The sequence below is a fragment of the Astatotilapia calliptera genome, chromosome 22 (genome assembly GCF_964374335.1).
Source record: "Astatotilapia calliptera chromosome 22, fAstCal68.1, whole genome shotgun sequence".
Taxonomy (NCBI): Eukaryota; Metazoa; Chordata; class Actinopteri; order Cichliformes; family Cichlidae; genus Astatotilapia; species Astatotilapia calliptera.
This window is the reverse complement of record NC_137442.1, coordinates 20,022,484-20,041,164: the sequence shown is the minus strand read 5'-3', so window position 1 is coordinate 20,041,164 and position 18,681 is coordinate 20,022,484. Positions and strand designations below refer to the sequence as shown.

General features: G+C 43.4%; 1 protein-coding gene across 4 annotated transcripts; it reads left to right on the top strand.

The window, feature by feature from the left end:
- The first annotated feature begins 1,097 nt into the window (after nt 1-1,097).
- On the top strand, nt 1,098-17,902 carry cspg5b (chondroitin sulfate proteoglycan 5b). Of its 4 annotated transcripts, none has more exons than XM_026156679.2 (7): nt 1,098-1,797; nt 7,401-8,181; nt 9,243-9,431; nt 9,738-9,816; nt 10,208-10,270; nt 13,720-13,884; nt 16,706-17,902. In XM_026156679.2, the coding sequence occupies exons 1-7, from the start codon at nt 1,716-1,718 to the stop codon at nt 17,315-17,317; spliced, it is 1,971 nt and encodes a 656-aa protein (XP_026012464.2). In that variant the 5' UTR covers nt 1,098-1,715; the 3' UTR covers nt 17,318-17,902. The 4 variants fall into 4 exon arrangements, with proteins under 4 accessions (XP_026012464.2, XP_026012462.2, XP_026012465.2 ...); XM_026156677.2 differs by having other exon boundaries at nt 9,738-9,900; XM_026156680.2 differs by lacking the exon at nt 10,208-10,270.
- Nucleotides 17,903-18,681: the final 779 nt, after the last annotated feature.

Here is an 18,681-nt window from a genome sequence, read left to right as displayed (position 1 = left end):
TCTATCTATCTGTCTGTCTGTCTGTCTGTCTGTCTGTCTGTCTGTCTGTCTGTCTGTCTGTCTGTCTGTCTGTGTGTGTGTGTGTGTGTGTGTGTGTGTGTGTGTGTGTGTGTGTGTGTGTGTGTGTGTGTTGCAGGGGCAGTAGTTGGGTGCGGAAGCAATTTTGTTCTGCTCTGTTTGGCAGTGCATCTGTGAACATTTTTCTGTTTCTCGATTTCCACCACCAAAGGTTCACCCCTTTTCTATGCACACACATCTCTGTCCAGCCCCTGAATCCTCATGTCTCTCTCTTTCTCTGTCATCCTCTTGTGTGGCTGTCCCTCCACCCTGCTAGCACCATCTCATATAAAAAAATAAATAAATAAAAATAAATAAACAAAAAAAAACCTCTACTGTTCTGTTGTCAGGAGTGTAGACTGATTGTGTTTGGACTCTTTAGATTTTAGTGTTTTTTAGGGTAATTGATAGTGAACAGCAGGAGGGAGCGCACAGTGTTGGCTGGGATCAATTCACTCCTGATTTAATGAGTAATGAGGAAAAGTGTAATTTGTTCACTAGGAACAGAGCATTTGGTCCTAATTATTTCATAATGTATTTGACATAATCCCATTTAGGAGTAGAGCAGATACTCTGCCCTCCGCAGGCCATTTCGTGAGCTGTTGGTGACTGTAGTGCAGACACAGAGATGGGAGAAGGGATTCGTGTGACAGAGCAGTGATTACACTGTTTTAGGAAGCAACTGATTTAGGAAGATAGAGGGGGAAAGCGATACAATTGGGGAGGGATTATGAAAATCATACTTTAGGAGATCCAAAGGGGGTATGTTGGCTTGGTCAGAGTGTGTGTGTGTGTTGGGGGGGGGGGGGGGGGGGGGCTGTTCACCAGCAGCTGCTATTGTCTGGAGTCTATATCTCAATATAACACTAAGAGGATTATCTAAACGCACACTCTTAAAGAAGAGCAAACCTCTCTCCTCTGTCTGTTGGCCAAAGGCATTATGTGCCCAAATAACCCGGTGACATATAAAAACCACACGGGGAGAGAGAGAGAGAGAGAGAGAGAGAGAGAGAGAGAGAGAGACTCTTGGACCGAAGCTCACACACACATTAGCTGTGGCGTAAACTGGAGCATATTGACTTCCAGTGACAGCAGACGCTGTTTAAATCCCCCACTCACCCCCATTCTGCACGAGCGACAGCAAGCTGAGACTGGACACCGGGAGCATTTGCTCGAGTGATTGTCTGTGCGCGTGCGGCCTGGCACTCTGACACCGAGGCGCACTGTGCGCGCGCGTTCTTCGCCGGTGTAACCAAAAGCTGGGAAAAGGCGTATCAGTTCGACGACCCAGTCTCATTAGAATCTAGTCTGCAGACCCTTCGCTGGTCGCGCGCATTTTACTACTACAACTCCTCGCGGTGACGCTTCAGCTGTCGACGGAGTGGCACGCGCGCAAAAGCTGTGGAGAAGAGGGCACCCGCCCGGGACAATGGAACCGAACCCTAGCCGTTAAACAGTTGACACACACGCACGCGCGCGCACACACTGCAGCTGAGAGAGAGATCAGGCGTTTGGAAGGATAAAGGCGACATGGCGAAAACAGACAAGCTCTGAAGTTTGGAGGTTCTGCTGTGAGGATTATTGTACAGTCCACGGTCTGACCGGCGAAACGAGGACCAGAGTTTGCATCACTGTATCCAAGGGAATAAGCCCACGTTATGGCGCGCGCTGACAGCCGTTTGGGGACCTGGCAGGTGCTCCTGACCATCTCAATGGTCATCCTCCCTGTGTCTGCTCACGGTAAGTCCGCGGATCTACCGTGTCCCACCCTGTGCGTGCGTGCTGCCTGTAATTATTTCTGTAAGGAAGCACGCGCACGTGCGTGAATCCAAATCACACTTGCTTTGGCATAGATTAGAAATAATGACAAATCCAATTGTCCGTGCATGCGCCATGGAAATGTAGATGCTATTTAAAATGTGGGCACTGTTGGCATTATCCATTATGATTATTAAGCCTTTCCTCGGTAATTCTGTTTTGTGAGGACACATTTTTAATGCATTGATTAGTTTGGCCATTCGCCATTAGAAATGCCCAAATGTCCACATTTTTATAGCACGAACAAAATTGGATTCTCAGTCCAACCAATCACTACATTCTGCAGATAAACCTTATATTTTTTGTCTCTCATCCTATTGGCTGCTATATGTACTGATCACTAGTGACACTTGAACCAGTGGCTGTGGGCAGGGTTCAGCCAGTATCAGGTTCATTAAGCGTGTGAAAGGCGGGTAGGAGAGGGGGGGAACCTCCCCCTGCCTGTAATTATGTTAATTCAAAGATGTAAGATCTACTACCCGGCTTTTTTTAAATGAAAAATAATGAGATGTCTGTGGACGATCACAGCGACAGACACATTTTACAGTTCAGCACTGCAGCTGCGACCCGCCGTGCCGGTGCGTTCCCCAGACAAAGGCGGGATTAGGTGCACCGTGGCCGGGCTACAGGAGGCCCATTCATGGTGCTGAAAGGACTGAATTCCTCCAGACATTGAGGAGAAGGAGGGGTGGGGGGCGAGACGACTGGACAGGCCAACCCCGCTCCCCTCTCCTCCTTCTCGTTTACTGTCCATCCCCTGGGATTTGTGGGAACACAAATCTGACACAGACGGTTCCTGCTCTGTGCGTGTGTCTGTCTGTGTATCTGTGTGGCATAGACACGCGCCCGCGTGCTCCCCCCCGAGTGGTGGAAATGTGAAAAATCCTGGAAATATAAAAAATGAGCGCTACTGCTGTCGCTGCCCAGCAACAGGGTGGGTTGTGCACGCAGAGGGTCGTTAGGGTTCACACGAGCACGCGCATCAGCTGTATTCCCCCCCCCCCATGCAGCCTTGTCTCGCGCCCTCAGTGGATAGCGAGGCGTTAACTCTATGTCATACCCAGAGGAACCCACCCGAGGGATTAATAAAGTTCTATCTAATCTAATCTAATCTAATCTACTGACCGGTAAATATATGCCTGGCATCCTGTCCCCCATGTTTAAAGCCCGCAGACCACTTGCCAGGGGATATTTGTTTAATTAAGAGTAGCAGGGGCCTACAGGGGATTCTTATTTCACTGGCTGCCTGGGGAGATGCAAATCTTTTAGATATTTTGCTTTTCACTAAACAGTAACCTGCTCATCACATAAAACGAAGAAACAAGTAAAGTGATTCACTACTGCTTTAGTATTCCTGCAGAGTCCCTTAACATGCAGCACCTGCTGTCATAACGTCATTTTCAGCTCAAATTTAATACGTTCTTTTACTCACGCAGAGAGGTTTGCTTCAGCAGACTAATGTCTTTATAATATACGTTTTTTTTTTCATGACTGGGTAATTTGACTTCATTGGTTTTTATTTATTTAGTCTATAAAATGTTCACAAGTTCAGTGCTGCCTTTAGTCAAGGTATTTTTGTCTAACGGTGATGTGGTGGTGAGTTACCATCATAAGATACAAAGTCACACCCCAAAAAAATCTGTCACTTTTACTTGATTTTAATAAATTATCAAATATAAACTGGAGATTATTCTTGCAGTCAGCTGATTGATTAATTGGCTAATCATTTTGAGCTCAAAGCTAGTCAATCCACACACACACAAACATTCCTGCGGGAATAGATTTCTCTTGTTGGCCATGCCGGTAAAACAATGTGGACTGAATCCAGAACCCCAGCGTTCCTCCATGTGAGTATGTGTGTGCTTCTGTGTATCCAGTACATAATGTGAGGTCCATCTGCCCCGTAGCCCCAGAAAGCTCATAATATGTCAGAATACATCAGATCATCAGCATCTCCTTGATTTTCTTTCCTTCGCAGAGATGGGGAGGAGGAAAAAAATCTTGAATGCCCACGGATCAATGGGCGGAGGCTGCAGGTTTTCATCATAAATGAATGTTTGATTGTAAAATAAATCAATAAGGCTCAAGTATTAATACATTCTTACATTTGGATGTTGCAGTTTTGCTCAGTAGGCACCTTTACCTGACTGCTGACTGTGAAAATAATAGCTGTAGTCAGCATCTTTTAGGTTTATATTGGTGGTCAAAGGTGGTTACAATGTACTTGTGTGCAGGGTTCCTTCCCACTGTGCCCTGATGGTAAGGCCGCTGGGAGTCTGCACTCCAACCAATCACAGTGACCTCAGGTAAAACTTGTTACCATGGTGACATGCTCCGTGTGATGCCAGAGGTTAAGAGCCGAGCGGCAGCTAAAGGCACAAATCGCACTGTTTCTAAGACTGCTAAGCAAGCTGGGGCTCGTGCATTCAATTTGATCATCTTGCCCTTGTAATCTCTTCCTGTGCCCCTTTGCTCTTGTAATCTCCACGAAGACTGCCAGCTGCTAACAGGATACGCAGCATCCGCATCTCAACAGAGAACAAATCGGCAGACTGAACCTTTAAATGAAAGCAGAATTCATTGTAATCAGATTTAGCCGGTGGAGCCTGTCTCTCCTCCAAAGTGTGAGGCATTGCAATCCTTGCCACCTGAGTTTTCCCAGAGATGGAGCTGGCATAAAACGCAGAGTGACTGCCTGGCTGATTGATCGAAAAACAAGAGAGAGCACCAACACTAGATTCTCTGTTTCCACTGCAACTCCCTCGCTCCATTCCTCCTTTCAACCTGGCACCTCTTTACATCTCACCATGGCAACTGCACTGTGTGTGTGTGTATGTGTGTGTGAGGTGAATCTCATGGTTCCTCAGCCACCGCTAGTCTCCGTGACTCGAGGCACGTTCAGATGGTTTTTGTATTAGTCCCGAATGAAGTGCCAGACACTGAAAGCAGGGATCTCATTGGACACATTGATCTCAGGGTGCTGGTGGGAGAGAAGCTGTCCAGCCCAGCCATGTTTGGCCATTTGCAGATGTACGAGCCAGTGGAAAAGTGTGAAGAAGTGGCTTCTTGAAATATAGTGAACTGTGGGAACACTGCAGCCAGTTCTTTCTTTCTTTCTTTAATGAAAGAAATACTTTGAACCACCATCTACATTAACTTTAGTTGTGTCCAACACATATAAACTTTATATACAGGATCACCAGTAAAATCTCAGGAAAACCACTTAAAAAGTTTTTTTGCTTTACATCCAGAAAAGTGTTTTTTTTTAAATTCTGTAAAAGTTATATTTCTACATCATTAATGCTGTTGCACAATCCTCTGATATGCTTCAGGATTCGTTTAGTGCTCTTTTATGTCTGTTTAAAACTTAAAAGCTAAAGCTTTTAGTTTAACTCAGAACAAAAATGATAAACATCAGCTCACCTGTTATTGTTCAGCTGCAGAAAAAATACACATTTATGAACTCTGGGAACAAATTACGGTATCTCGTTTGTTTAATTGCAGTAAAACATATGTGTAAAAACGATATGTTGTGTTTTTTTTAAGTGCTCAAACAGTTCTTGGTCAGGTGTGTTTCCAGCAGCAATCAGCAGCGCCTCCTTGTTATGTGCTAATTTGTGAATTTCACATTTGGGGAATTTTTGCGTTTAGATGTCAGGCTTGATTTCTCTCCCTGTGCCCAAATGAATGCCAAGCTGACAACGTTACAATTTAGTATAAATAATGCTTTAAAAATGTTTCAGTTTAAACAGATATCCTTAAAATTTGGCCCGAGTGTCTTCAGTGTGGGAGGGGTATCATTTGAGTCCTGGCAAGAAAGAAAATCTAAATGTATGAACACAGCATCATATGCCAGACAGGGAGTAGCTGAGCTCACTCAGGCATGTGTGCTCCTCACCCAATCAAAAAGTGAAATTTTTTCAGCCAATGGAAAAATAGCACCGTGCTGTTTCTAATTTCTTAGCAGGAGCCAGGGAATCACTTAGAAAGAAGAAGTAGTACTGGGTAGCCTGCAACCCACCTTCCACACATCCAGTGCCCACCCTATAGTTTCACTGTGTTTTAGAAAGACAGCTCTGAAGTGGACTCCACACACAGTCATACTGCACTCTAAAAATCACTCCAACTTTTATGGAATAAAACAAATTAATCTTGTAATGTCTAAATTAAGTTTTTGTGTAATAACCTTAGTCTAGTCAGACATCATGTACAAAAAACCCCCAACCCCAAACTGAATCTCACAGGCAGGAGGAGATCCCAGCAGCTGGCCTCTAATCTTCAAACTAAAAGCCTGCTTTCCTAACCTCTGAGCTATTACTACAACTACCTTCCTTTTTACCCACTTATTATTCCTAGATGCCCAAAAGTAGGAGGCTGAAACTGCCTTTGATAGTATCCTGTTATTTCCTTATCTTGCTTAAACTATTTGCCAGATTTACTGAGGTGATATAATGCTCACGCTGGCTTAAATCACAGAGACTCTGCGTTTTATAGCTGCACCATTTCACCAAGTGGAAATTTGTCAAGATATCAAGTGCATTTTTTTTGCAGTGTTACCAAATTCTTTTGGAAATACGTGTCTCCGCTTGAATTTAAAAGAGAGTTCTGTGGGTTTTAATTATGTGTGGCTGCCGAGAATGAGCATGCAGTGAGGGGCCAATTAGCAGTCTGCTGCCTGCTGGAAGATTTTAAGACTTTTCTGGTGATATCTTCGCCTTTCTGCCTATGAGTGTGCGTCTTTCTCTGTAGACTGCTAAAAGCAAGAGAAGTTTCCAGCCAGGCGGCTTCTAACCTACAACTCTAACCCCTAATCTAATCCTCACCCGGTCTCGGTCACTAGAGCACATGACTCAGGCGCTAATCCTACATCATGCAGTCTTCAGCTCTTGTTGACATTTCTTTGACAAGTAATCAGTTGGCTTTTCAAAGGGAAAGTGGAGCCAAGTTTTTAGTAACACTTTCACTCACACTGAATAGATTTTGTATTTTTTGGTTTATAATTGAATAATATTTTAAAGCTCAGAGGAGTTAATAGTCAGGGAGATGGTGAATTCTCTTAGAAAACCAGGCTAATACAACTCTAAAGCACCTCTGCACAAGGCTGTGGTGGAGACTGCAGTGGATCTACCAAAGCCATTCACACTTTATCCTTGGGCCTCAGTCTTTATCATACAAAACTAGACTCAGCACCTTCGGACTGGTTAAATCTATCTATAAAAACCTTTGTGTGTACTTTTTGTGAAGAGTAAGACCACAGCAAATAAAAGCCAAAACAATTCAGTTTTCTGTTATTCTTTGGTGTTATGATTTGTAAATATGTCAGGGTTCCTCAGTTTCACACATCAAAGTAGGTTCACCCAATAAAAGGCTTTTAAAGCAGCTGTTTAATGTCTTCTTTGGCTGCTGCGATGGCTTGGGTCTAGAGGCTACAGATTTTAATGGAAAGCATGAACTGCATGCTTCACAGTTTCCAGAGTTAAAAGGCAAAAGTTGAGCTCTTAACCCTTGTTGTGTGTGATTGACAGGGAGGCATTCAATTGGCAAACACCACCATCATCACAACCATTCATCTGTCAACAAGGAGGCCTTGAACACCAGGATGGTGCTAAGTGATGACTCAGCAGAGAGAGACCATCTGATTGGAGCAGGCCTTGTGTTTGGTGCCAAACTCCCACTCAGCTCCGCCAAACACCACCACTCACATAAACGCGTCCACTTGGATTTTGTAGAGGAGGACCCACCTGTGGCGGAGGAGCTAACCGCAGGAGGTGGGGGTCCAGATCAGCCCGGGAACCCCTTATCCGATGACGTCATCACCGTGGAGTTTCACAGTCCTGCCCCCGACGTCGTGCCCGCCGATGCTGCTCTGGGATGGGCAAAAGCCCCCAAGCCCCAAAAGCAGAAGGCAGGCGACCCTACATCATGGACCCTTTCTGATTTTTACGACTATCTATCCCCCGATGATGACGACCCCTCGGCAGTCGATACAACCCCAGAACCCGAACCCTCCCCGTCACCTCCAGCAGAAATGGAGGATGAGAATCCGCTCCTGGCTGGTTCTCCTGCTGTTCCCGACAAGGTCAAGCCTAACGTGGACAGCAGGCCACCCTTACCAGCTCCTCCCATGTCAGGGCAAGACCAGGATCAGGGGCTAGGCTTAGGAGGTGCCATGGGGGAGGGTGGCTGCAGGCTGGGCTTTGTGCAGTCTGGGCCTGGGGTGTGTGTATCTCAGTGTGACGTCAAACCCAATTTCTGCTTCAATCAAGGGGTGTGCACCGTAGTGCCAGGAATGGGAGCCTTCTGCAGGTGAGAGCTATGCAAACACAGGATCATACAGTCTTCCTTTTTCCATCATGCATAGTAATTTAAAGGCAGGATGTGACTTTTTGGTGAGCAACTGGCATTTGTGTGTGCACATTATGTGCAAGGCAGCAGGGGTGCCCGAGAGGGTCGTTGGGTGCTAAAATATTCCCCTTTTTAATTTGTCTTCTTGGGATAATTTCCAATATGCTTGTTCTCCCACACAATTGAAAAGATGTAGCATGAACACTGGAAACACAGACACACACACGCACGCACAAACACAGAAACAGAAGGCTGGCCTGATGTGTCACAAGGGTTTGTCAAGATCACAGCAGGGTCCCCAAGAGATAATCTCAGTTTTGGGTTTTGGAGGCAGGGCGTAAAAGAGGGTGTGTGTGTTGTTAGGCTGCTGGCAGCTGACAGAGACACACAGCATGCACAAATAGAAAGTACGAGAAAGATGACAATACACTGAGGTCACACAAACTCGCGCGCTCGCACACTGCTCATGCAAATGCACAAGCATTCATTCACGCCTTGATGGCACCATCTGCCCTCTCCTGCAGCCTCTCTGTAAGCCTGGAGGCAAACTGTTGCTTATCTTATCATACCTGCTGAGTAATATGCACACACACACACACACACATGCATATGGACACACACACTTACATATGCTCAAACAGCAGTGAAAAAGTTGTAAGTAGTTTGACAGAAAAAGATCAGGAATATGGAAAACGCACGCACGCACGCACGCACGCACGCACGCACGCACGCACGCACGCACACACACACACACACACACACACACACACATGTGTTCTGATCCTTTGATCTCATTAAGGGGCTAGGCTGCAGGCCAAATCCCTGCTTTGCTGGAAAGACCTCAGGACAGCATGTCAATAGCTCTGAGTACAAGTTTACACTTACACATTGTAGGCATAATTCTGGCACACAGGCACACACCTTCTTGGGCATTTGGCTTTTTTATTTTGAGGATAGAAAGAAAGACAGAAAGTTAATAATAATAAATTAATATGGTCTCTTTATATTCCTTCTTAATCCAGGTGCAATGTGCAGGACTACGTGTGGAACAAAGGTGCGCGTTGCGACTGGGCCGTCACCGAGTTCCAGGTGCTGTGCGTGGTGGTGGGCGTGTCCTCCGTGGTCCTCCTGCTGCTTTTTATGATCATCGTATTCTTTGCCAAGAGGCTGCACCACCTCAAGAACGAGAACAAGCGCCTTCGCAAACGCAGGTGTGTGCGTTTGACCGGGAAGTGAGAAAATATTTTTGAAAAGAGAGCTGTGACTCACAGTTTGGTCGGTGCAAAGCGAGGTGACAACCTTATTACAAGCACATGGCAGTCAAAGCAGAGCACATGTGAAAGGAAGTCTATAGTCAGTCTGCTAAATTATTTGGTTTTCACAGAAGTGACATGTGTTTTGTGCGAGCTGGTATACGTAGTGGAGAAAAAATGCAGCTCTTAAAGATATGAATGCAAAAAACAACCATATTACTCCAAATATTTACCACACAAATCTCTCTCTCTGCCATCCTGCAGTAAGTACCGCCCACAGAGCAGCGAGCCACAGACGGACGGCCTCTCAGTTTCCACAACAGCTGACGGCTCACAGCCAAACGTAAGGAAACTGTGTGACACCCCTCCGCCCGCTCCCCAAGCTCATACTCACAACCTGGCGTACTATGACAACATTATCTGTCAGGTATGCCCAGCTCTCCTCATGTTTGGCCCCTTTCCCCCCTTTTTCTTAGGTTTTATTTCATTTTTCTATATATTTTTCCCCCTTCCCACCTCATTGTGTTCTCTCCTGTGTTGTCTCCCTGCCAGCTTCGCTTGATGATTCAGTCTACTGTATGTTTCTGCTGCACTGTTCTTGTTATTAAACTGCCATCTGAAGTTTGCAGGCACACCAAAACACACCATAATGTTGTCCTGTTATATCAAGACATAGATGAAAATGTAGCGTATGTCTGTGTTTAATGTTTTTCACCCTGACCAATTCCCCTCAGAGGCCATCAACAGCCAGCTTTACCTGGGACTATAAACCCAGAAATTCTTATAATCAGCTCCAGGTAAGCACAAAGGAGATGCCCACATTGCCTACATTAGTCTTCCTCCCTGGCTTTGCTTTAAAGTCCCCAACTGTGAAACTGCTAGAAACTTACAGTATTGTGCAAAAATCTCGAACCACCCATTACTCCTTTATATTTTGTTTCAAGTAGCCAGACATTCCCATGTGTTTTAAAGTTTTCTTGAACAATAGTTCCTCAGGCTTTGTGAGGGTCATTCAGAGTTTTTCCATTTGGCTGCGTTTTCACCCATTTTCAGTCCAGTCCTTGGATCTGACCATTTTCAGAGGCATTCAAGTGTAAAAAAGACACCTGATTCAACACATAGACAATTAGCAAAGAACCAGTTTTAAATTGTATCTGTATGAGCACTTTGTTACTAGCAGCCTGTCACAAAACCCATCATGTTGGATCAATTGCATTTTTTGGGGGGTTCAAACCTTCATCAGCATGTACAGAGTAGGTCAGGAGAGAGGTACAACAATGTCTACAGCCATCTGTAAATCATGGTGGAGGCTCCGTCAGGGGTTGCATATTAATTTCAGCCAGTGGTGTTGGAATTGTTGTCAAAACTGATGAAATTCCAAACACAGAATTCATCATGCAAAACCACCTGGAAAGCATTAGATCGGCAACAGCTTCATTTTTTTTTTTTTTACCATGACAATGACCACACTTCCAATGCAGTAAATGCCTGAAATAGACAAACACACGGTGAAGAACTATCAGTCATGGATTGGCCTCCCTAAATAACTCTCTTCCAAAGAAAAGCTTTGAATGTCCTTCAAGAAACCTAGAGAACTATTTCTGAAGATTAGTTAAAGAAATTACAAGAACGCTTGACTAAAAGAGTTCAGGCTGTGTTGAACAATAAAGGTGGATTAAAGGTAGAATTATACAAACTCCTTTTTTTGCCTTATATGCATGAATACTTGCACATTTTAATAAATCGCCACATCTATTTCTCATTATCTCAGCAAAATATCAAGAAAAGAGATGCGGCTCAAGACTTTTGCACAGTACTGTAAATCTTTTGCACTTTATACGCTGCAAGCTGTCACTTCCACGACCTCTTCCCGCACCTGATCTCGTATCAGCTGAATTCCATGTAGCTGTAATGATTAATCACACCCTGCCAGGCGTCCTGCAGCCAGTTGTTCAGATATGTAGGCATCGCTGTGTGGAGAAACAGCGAGTTCATACATTTGCTGCCTCTCCTACCTGCGCCTCTGCAGCTTCCTGAGAAGCTCGCTGAGGAAATTGAGCCACCATTTTGTCTCAGCTGCTTGCTCTTCATGCAGCTCAAACAGCCATTTTGGGTCCCCCTGCAGCAGGTTTCCTCTTTTCTCCCCAGTACCCCTCCACAGGTTGTGCATTCTGTAGCATGCAGTAATGCATTCATTTCTGTCCACAATTCTTTTGTGTGTGTGTGTGTGTGTGTGTGCGTGTGTGTTGTGGGGGTGTTGTGTTTGCAGGAAGATGTGTTTGTTCCCCTGTTTACATCCATCAATCGCCTGCTGGGTTACTAAGGCAATAGAGAAGGTTACTGATGCATGAGTAAATTCATACTTAAAATTCAGTGTGGATTCTTGTGAATAAAGACGGATATAATAGGAGAATAACTTAAACGGCGTAGGGGGTGTAGGAGATCAACAGCAACAGCACGACTTTAAATTTTCGGAACCTGTTTTGATGTGAAAGGGCGTTCGGCGAATTGCGTACAACAGTAGCCAGTGAAACTGATCGATTGTGCCCTACTTACCGCCTGATGTGACTTTGACCTTCAGATGTTAGTGAAAAGCCAATCAATGGATAGCTTGAACAATTACGAGCCTGACACACGGACACGAAACACAATGGATTTGCATCTTACAAAAACAAGTCTCTGGGACTGACTTCACATTTGATCTGCAGAAATGAATTCTGATTCTCAGTCCATTAGCGACACTTAGCTGAACTACCTGAAGTGATCAAATTAGGATTTTTTTTTTAAAAAATAAGCTGCTGCTCTGAGAGCGGTGCTGGCATTTCAGTGTAGTGATTATAGCTACTTTTCGGTATCTTCCGGATCCTCTAAATGTCGGGTCGGGGGGTTAAAAAGCCCCTGCAGGTACATGTCCTGTATTGCAATTTCTTTTAAATGTCATAGGTCCAACAGGTTTTTTTTTTTTATGCTGCGGTATGATTAGCTGATTAGATAAAGGCCTGGATGTGAAGGTGGTGGTGGTGGTGGTTTTTCCGTGACTTTCAAGAATGATTATCTTGAGCAAGCAAGAGGGGAAGGGTTTTCTGGAAGGGTTTTTTGTGTGTTTTTTGTTTTAACCAGTTATAAATGTCATCTTTAAGTTCAGTTAGGCCAGTTACTCTGCGATATCTGTCTCTCCTAGTCTGGCAGTGTATTTCTGCCAGTTCAGATTAAGTTGTCTCTGCAAAATCGTAATGCACAGCGATGCGCCACTATATTAGATCTTTCCCCAGCACACACTAAGCAGTTTTTCCCTGTTAAATGACTGCCTGAGCAAGTGATTGCACACTCTTGCAAACAACAGTACAGTAAAAGTTCAGTTCTGTAATTAAAGGTGCAATCTTACACAAAATAGACCCCCCTGAGGATGATTATTAGACCTCAACATAACTTTACCTTCGCCAGGGGAAAAAGTGTACACATATCTATATTCCCAAGCAGTAAAAGATGCATATCTGCACAGCTAAGAGAGTAAAAAGAGTAATTTAAAAAGGAAATCTCACTATTATTATTTTACAAGAATTCTGTTTAGCTGGATTTACTGACCAAAATAGTTTTTTAAAAAATGTACTTGAGTATGTTTGTGATTTTTCAACAAAATACTGTGCACTCAAAAAAATGTATCTACATAAGACAAGTATTTCACAAGCAAATGACTCAGATAAACTTAAACAGTTTCTTAGGAGCTACCTAAAAGAGTTGTATGGAACCACTTGACATAACTTTTTTAAAAGCAAATCTTCCAAAATTGTTCAAATGTTTCACCAAATTCCCCCCAAAATAAAAAGAACTTGTAGATTTTTAAGGTTCCACTAATTACTTGATGATTTAAGTTAGATAAAACACATTTACTACATTCTGGTAAGTCTCTCTGTGCATGTCTTGCATATTAGCTGCACACTGGTGTAAAGGTTTTCTCTTACAGCAAAGAAAAAGTCTGGTTTGGAAGTTTCCAGAGGCTTTTGTTCTCACCTTGCATGCTGGATTGTCCTCCCACAGTCCAAATACATGTGCGTCAGGTTAATTGGGGATTTTAAGGTGCCTGTAGGTGCAGATGTGAGATGGATAAAGCTTTGAGTTGTAAGTTGTAAGACTGGCACCATGGAAGTGTTGTTGTATTTCCCAGAATAGTTTTGTACCTCGTCATTAAAATTTCGTTTTCTCTGCATATGAAGCATCTGTGAAGCGTAACCAACTTTCTCTGCAGGATGAGCCGCAGAAGCAGGAGAACCAAGCCAAGTCCCCGCAGCCCAAGGAGGAGGGGTCTATGAACATCCTCAACTCTCACTCCCCAAAGCACGAGAACAACCGCCCGGCCTCCGCCGTCCACGACCACGGCCTCACTCCTAACAACACGGAGGAAAAAGCCGAGGTAAACATGCTCCAGAACAACCTGGTATAAAGCTTCACCTTCTGTTAAAGTGTGCACACACACTCACACACACACACACAAACGACATAGCGCCGAGGCTAACATCGTTTACACCATGCAAAGTGCATACTGTGCATTTCTAGCAGTCTGATGAGACCTAATGTAAAAAGTAAGCACAACATGAATTAAAGATACAACTTGAAAAGCACAATAGTCTTGTTTACAAGGCTACCATGCCAACACTGATCACATAGTGGTGCCGCCTCCTCCTTCCTTTCATATCCGCCCCTTATGCTGGACTAAAACCTCTGGCTTGGACCAACTATTGACTGACTTTCCTTTCTGCTGATGCCCTGCCTTGGTCTTTGGCCAATGAAATCCTTTGCTGTCTTTTCTCACATTTCCCCAGCCCCTCCTTCCCCTTACCTCTGCTTGCCCCGCCTTACTGTCGCTCTCTGCCCGCATGCATTGGTGTTATCAATGAAAAGTGTCTGAAAACATAATATTTGCAACAAAAAATAAAATAAAAAGAAGTACGTGGAAATTAAGTGGATCTGTATTTGCGAAATATTAATGTTTGCTAATAAGTGGATATGTCTAGATTACATGAGGTCAAAGTAACTGCTCGGAGTTGATATACTATATACAATAGATATATTACACACGCTGTGTCTTGATTTTCAGTGTGATTTATAATGCTTTAATGTACCTTGCTATTCTTTTGTACTTTTTTTGGTATACATGGAGGATTGCAGTTCACGGTTGTTGGAATAAATCTTTTTAATTTACCCAGCTTGTCCCCGTGTGTTGTTGTGAGCTTTCCTCCAGACTGTATCTCTCTGTCCAGCTCTTTCTTTTTCTTTTCTTTCTTTCTTTCTTTCTCTGCATGTCTGCCTATGATGAAGCTAACTACTGCCCAGCTGCTCTCCTGCTAATAATAACTGAATGCTCGGCTGACCCTGCTTTTGTGCTACAGTAGGCTCCTCACAGATTGCACCGTCTGCACACACAATAGTGATTGCCCATTCAGAACCATGGACAGCTCCCTCAAATGAATAGAAACCGCAATAAAAGGTTCAAATGAAACATGTTTTGTTCAATATGAAGAAATTTAACGCAGGCTTTTTAACCAGACTGGCAGAGGGAAACAGGATTTCTGAGTTTTCTTTTGTTTTTTTAATTTTTGATGTAGTATGCTCCTTTATCTGTACTTTCCATGTATTAAGAAGTACACATGTTCCTGTTTGAATACCCCCCAAATTCCAACTTCCACTCTGTACTTACACTGATGAGAATGTAATTCGCCATAGTTATTTTTATTCATCTACGCTAAACACCTCTTCTGACAGCAGTGTTTTTAAGTATCATATACACTCATCTGACAGTTTTTTAGGTACACCTTGCTAGTGCCAGGTTGGAGCCCCTGCTTTAATTCTTCGTCGTATAGATTCAACGAGGTGCTGAAACATTTCTCAGAGATTTTGGTCCATATTGAAATGACAGCATCCCTAAGGTGCTCTGTTGTATTCAGATCTGGTGACTGTGGCAACTATTTGCGAACTCATGTCATGTTCAAGAAACCAGTTAGAGATGATTGAGCTTTGTGACATGGTGTGTTACACTTCAGGATAACAAGGATGGACATGGTCAGCAACCAAAAGTAAATCTCCCACACTGTTACAGCACCACCACCAGCCTCAGCTATTGATTCAAGGCAGGATAGAGCAATGCTTTCATGTTGATTACACAAAATTTTGACCCTCTAATCTGAATGTCGCACCAGAAAGACTCATCAGACAACGCTGGTCTAATCTTCTGTTGTCCAATAATGGTGAGCTCTTTGAATTGTAGCTTCAGTATCCTGTTCTTAGGTGACAGGAGTGGCACCCAGTGTGGTCTTCTGCTGACCCACCTGCTTCAAGCTTTAACATAAAGTTCAGAGATAATGGGTGGTAACGGGTGGTTATTTGAATTACTTTTATCTTCATGTAAGTTCAAAGCGGTGTCGCAATTCTCCTCCAACATCCGAGAACATCAACAAGGATGGTTGTATGTGAAAATCCCAGCAAATCATCAGTTTGTAAAAGAGTCAGACCAGTTCACCAACAAACAATGCCACATTCAAAGTCACTTAAACTTCTGTTCATCCCCATTCTGATGCTCTGTTTGAAACTCAGCAGACCTTGTCTTCATGCATAAATGCACTGAGCTGCTGCAGTGTACCTGTATAAAGTGGCCAGTGAGTATATATGTCATCATTATGAAAAAGAATATTGATATTCAGAACAGTTTAAAATAAATTCTCAACATTTATAGCCACTTAGTCCCAAATTTTATTACAGTTTAAGCTATAATCATTATATTTCTATTATGTATCTAATGGAAATTATTACCTAACTGTGCAGTTTCCCTTAACTCCACGAAGCTCAAAGCGTCTCTCAGCTCGCTGCTTAGCTAGCTAGTCTGTAACTCTTTGGAGCTACTGCCTCTTACATCCTTCTTCAGCAAACAGACACTGATCTTATTCTGGAGTTATCGAGAACAAGAGCCACAGGAGTTTGAGAGTGAATATTAATTGAATGTTGCTCTGTAGTTGCCGGACATGTAAATCAGCACAGTATTTGTTATTTGGTATTTCTCATCATTTTCCCCCAAAAGCTAATTACACCAAGAATCTAAAAATCAATACTGTAGCTTTCAGCTATCCCAGGGGCCCACTGTCACCCCTGTGCTTGTCAATGTAATTTGATTTCGTGTTTTTGCCTTCATGACTCTTCCTGCATTGTTGCAATCTTCTCCACTTACCATATTTCAACATCAGGATGGAGTGACTATTGGCCTGGAAGTGCTTCTCCCCAAAGAGGCCAAGCTTCACCCAGAGAACAACCCGCCCCTTCAGTATGATGTCTTCCTCTACAAGATTGCCAACAATGGAGACCCTACCTCTCCCAGCCAAGGCCTCACCTCTCACTCATCCAGTTCTTACCCCACCACTCATCCCATTCCCAGATCACCCAATACACCTAAGACATCCAAGGTTCCTAAGTCAAACAAATCCCCCAAACAGACCAAGGAACCGCTGAGAGGGAGGCACTCTTCACCTGGCCGGCACCGCTCACCCGGTCGCCATCCATCACCAAGTCGCCACTCAGCTCCCGGGTGTTATTCTTCCCCTATCTGCCGTATGTCTTCCCACCACTCTCCCTCTCATTTCCGGTGCATGCCCACCTGCTCACCCACTCCCCCTCAGCTACGCAGGCCCAGAGGTCGGTCTCAGGATCCGGAAGCTGAGGCCTCAGAGACTGGGCGAGAGTACTATGGAGGACACATCCGCCCATTCCCATCATCACCACATCTTACCCAGCCTCCTCCATCACCATCCAGGGGGAAGTACTGCCCGGTCAGTACCCGATCCCTGCCACCACTCTCCTGACCAGGCCTTTGCTCAGTCCAGCCCTTTAAACGCACAAACATCTGTCATGATTTACTCTGTCCAGTGATCTGTGTCCATCATGTCTCTAACTTTTTTTTTTTAAATTAGCTATTTATAGTTTTTTCATCCACCTGTCCATCTTTGCACCCTGTTTCCCCACTTTTATACCCTTAGGATAAGGAAGGCACCTAAACCTGTTCTAGGAAACTAAATAACTGGGACAACCCTGCACAGACCACATTCACTGAAATTGAAACATGGATGGACCAAAAATACACCAATAAATCACTGCATGGTTGCTGCAGCTGCATATTCACACCTCTCTGTAAAAAAAAAAGGCCCAACATCTCAAGGCTCAGGTTTCTGCTCACAGAATAAACTCTTATATGTGAACAACACTATCTTAGCATGGTGCCAACATCAGCGACAGCTGACGATATTGTCAATAAAAGGTTTCATAGCCTTAGTGTTATCAGCGGTTTATACAAATCTTTTGCTATTCGATGTGTATTTTTTCATGTTTTCATAGGTGTTTTGAGTGTCTTTTTCAGTGTTTCTAATCCTTAATAAATAGGATACAACAAATCATGCAGTACTGTTTTCTGAAGATGGAGAAACTTTCTGTGTGGTGGCTGTTCATGAAATATGAGGTACTCTGCTGCCCCCTTGTGGACAATGCAAACATTGCAACGAATGGTCTTTGGGAGTGGTTAGATAGATCCTTATACTGAGACACTGCCACATGTTTTACATAAACAACAAAAATAAAATAAAAATAAAACGAGGTTATTCAAAGAGTAAGACCGATATTGTGCATTATAATAGTGCAGTTTGCATTATTAAATAATATGCACATTATAAATGTGAGAAAAAGCTCTAAGAAGGTATAATACAGAAATATTTGTTTGAGAATTAAAATGATCCTGTCAGGGAAATCTCATGTTTTTGAATGAACCCCAGAAAAATTACAATTTCTTTGATGTATAAAAATATTTCAAATTATTTGAAATTGTTTGAAATATTCAAAATATTACTTTTTAAACATTATTTTAAATGAAACCGGGGTGAGAGAGGATATATAGTTCTCTGAAGTGGTGTGTTGGTGTCCATGCTCATAAAGAGAGCATATAACTGGAAATTTATATGACACCAGTTAAGCTTCCTGATATTTAAGGTGCTGCATGAGTAGAAAGTTAGTAGATAGTTTGCAAACCAGTACATAGCCTTAGTAGCATTTGTACCACTGGATGGTTACTGTTATCACTCTTGATATTATACATTTACATAAGGAGACTCGTGCTGTGAATAAAGTTCTGGTTGTTTTTGTTGTTTTTTAATAAAAATAATACAAACTAAAGTCAATA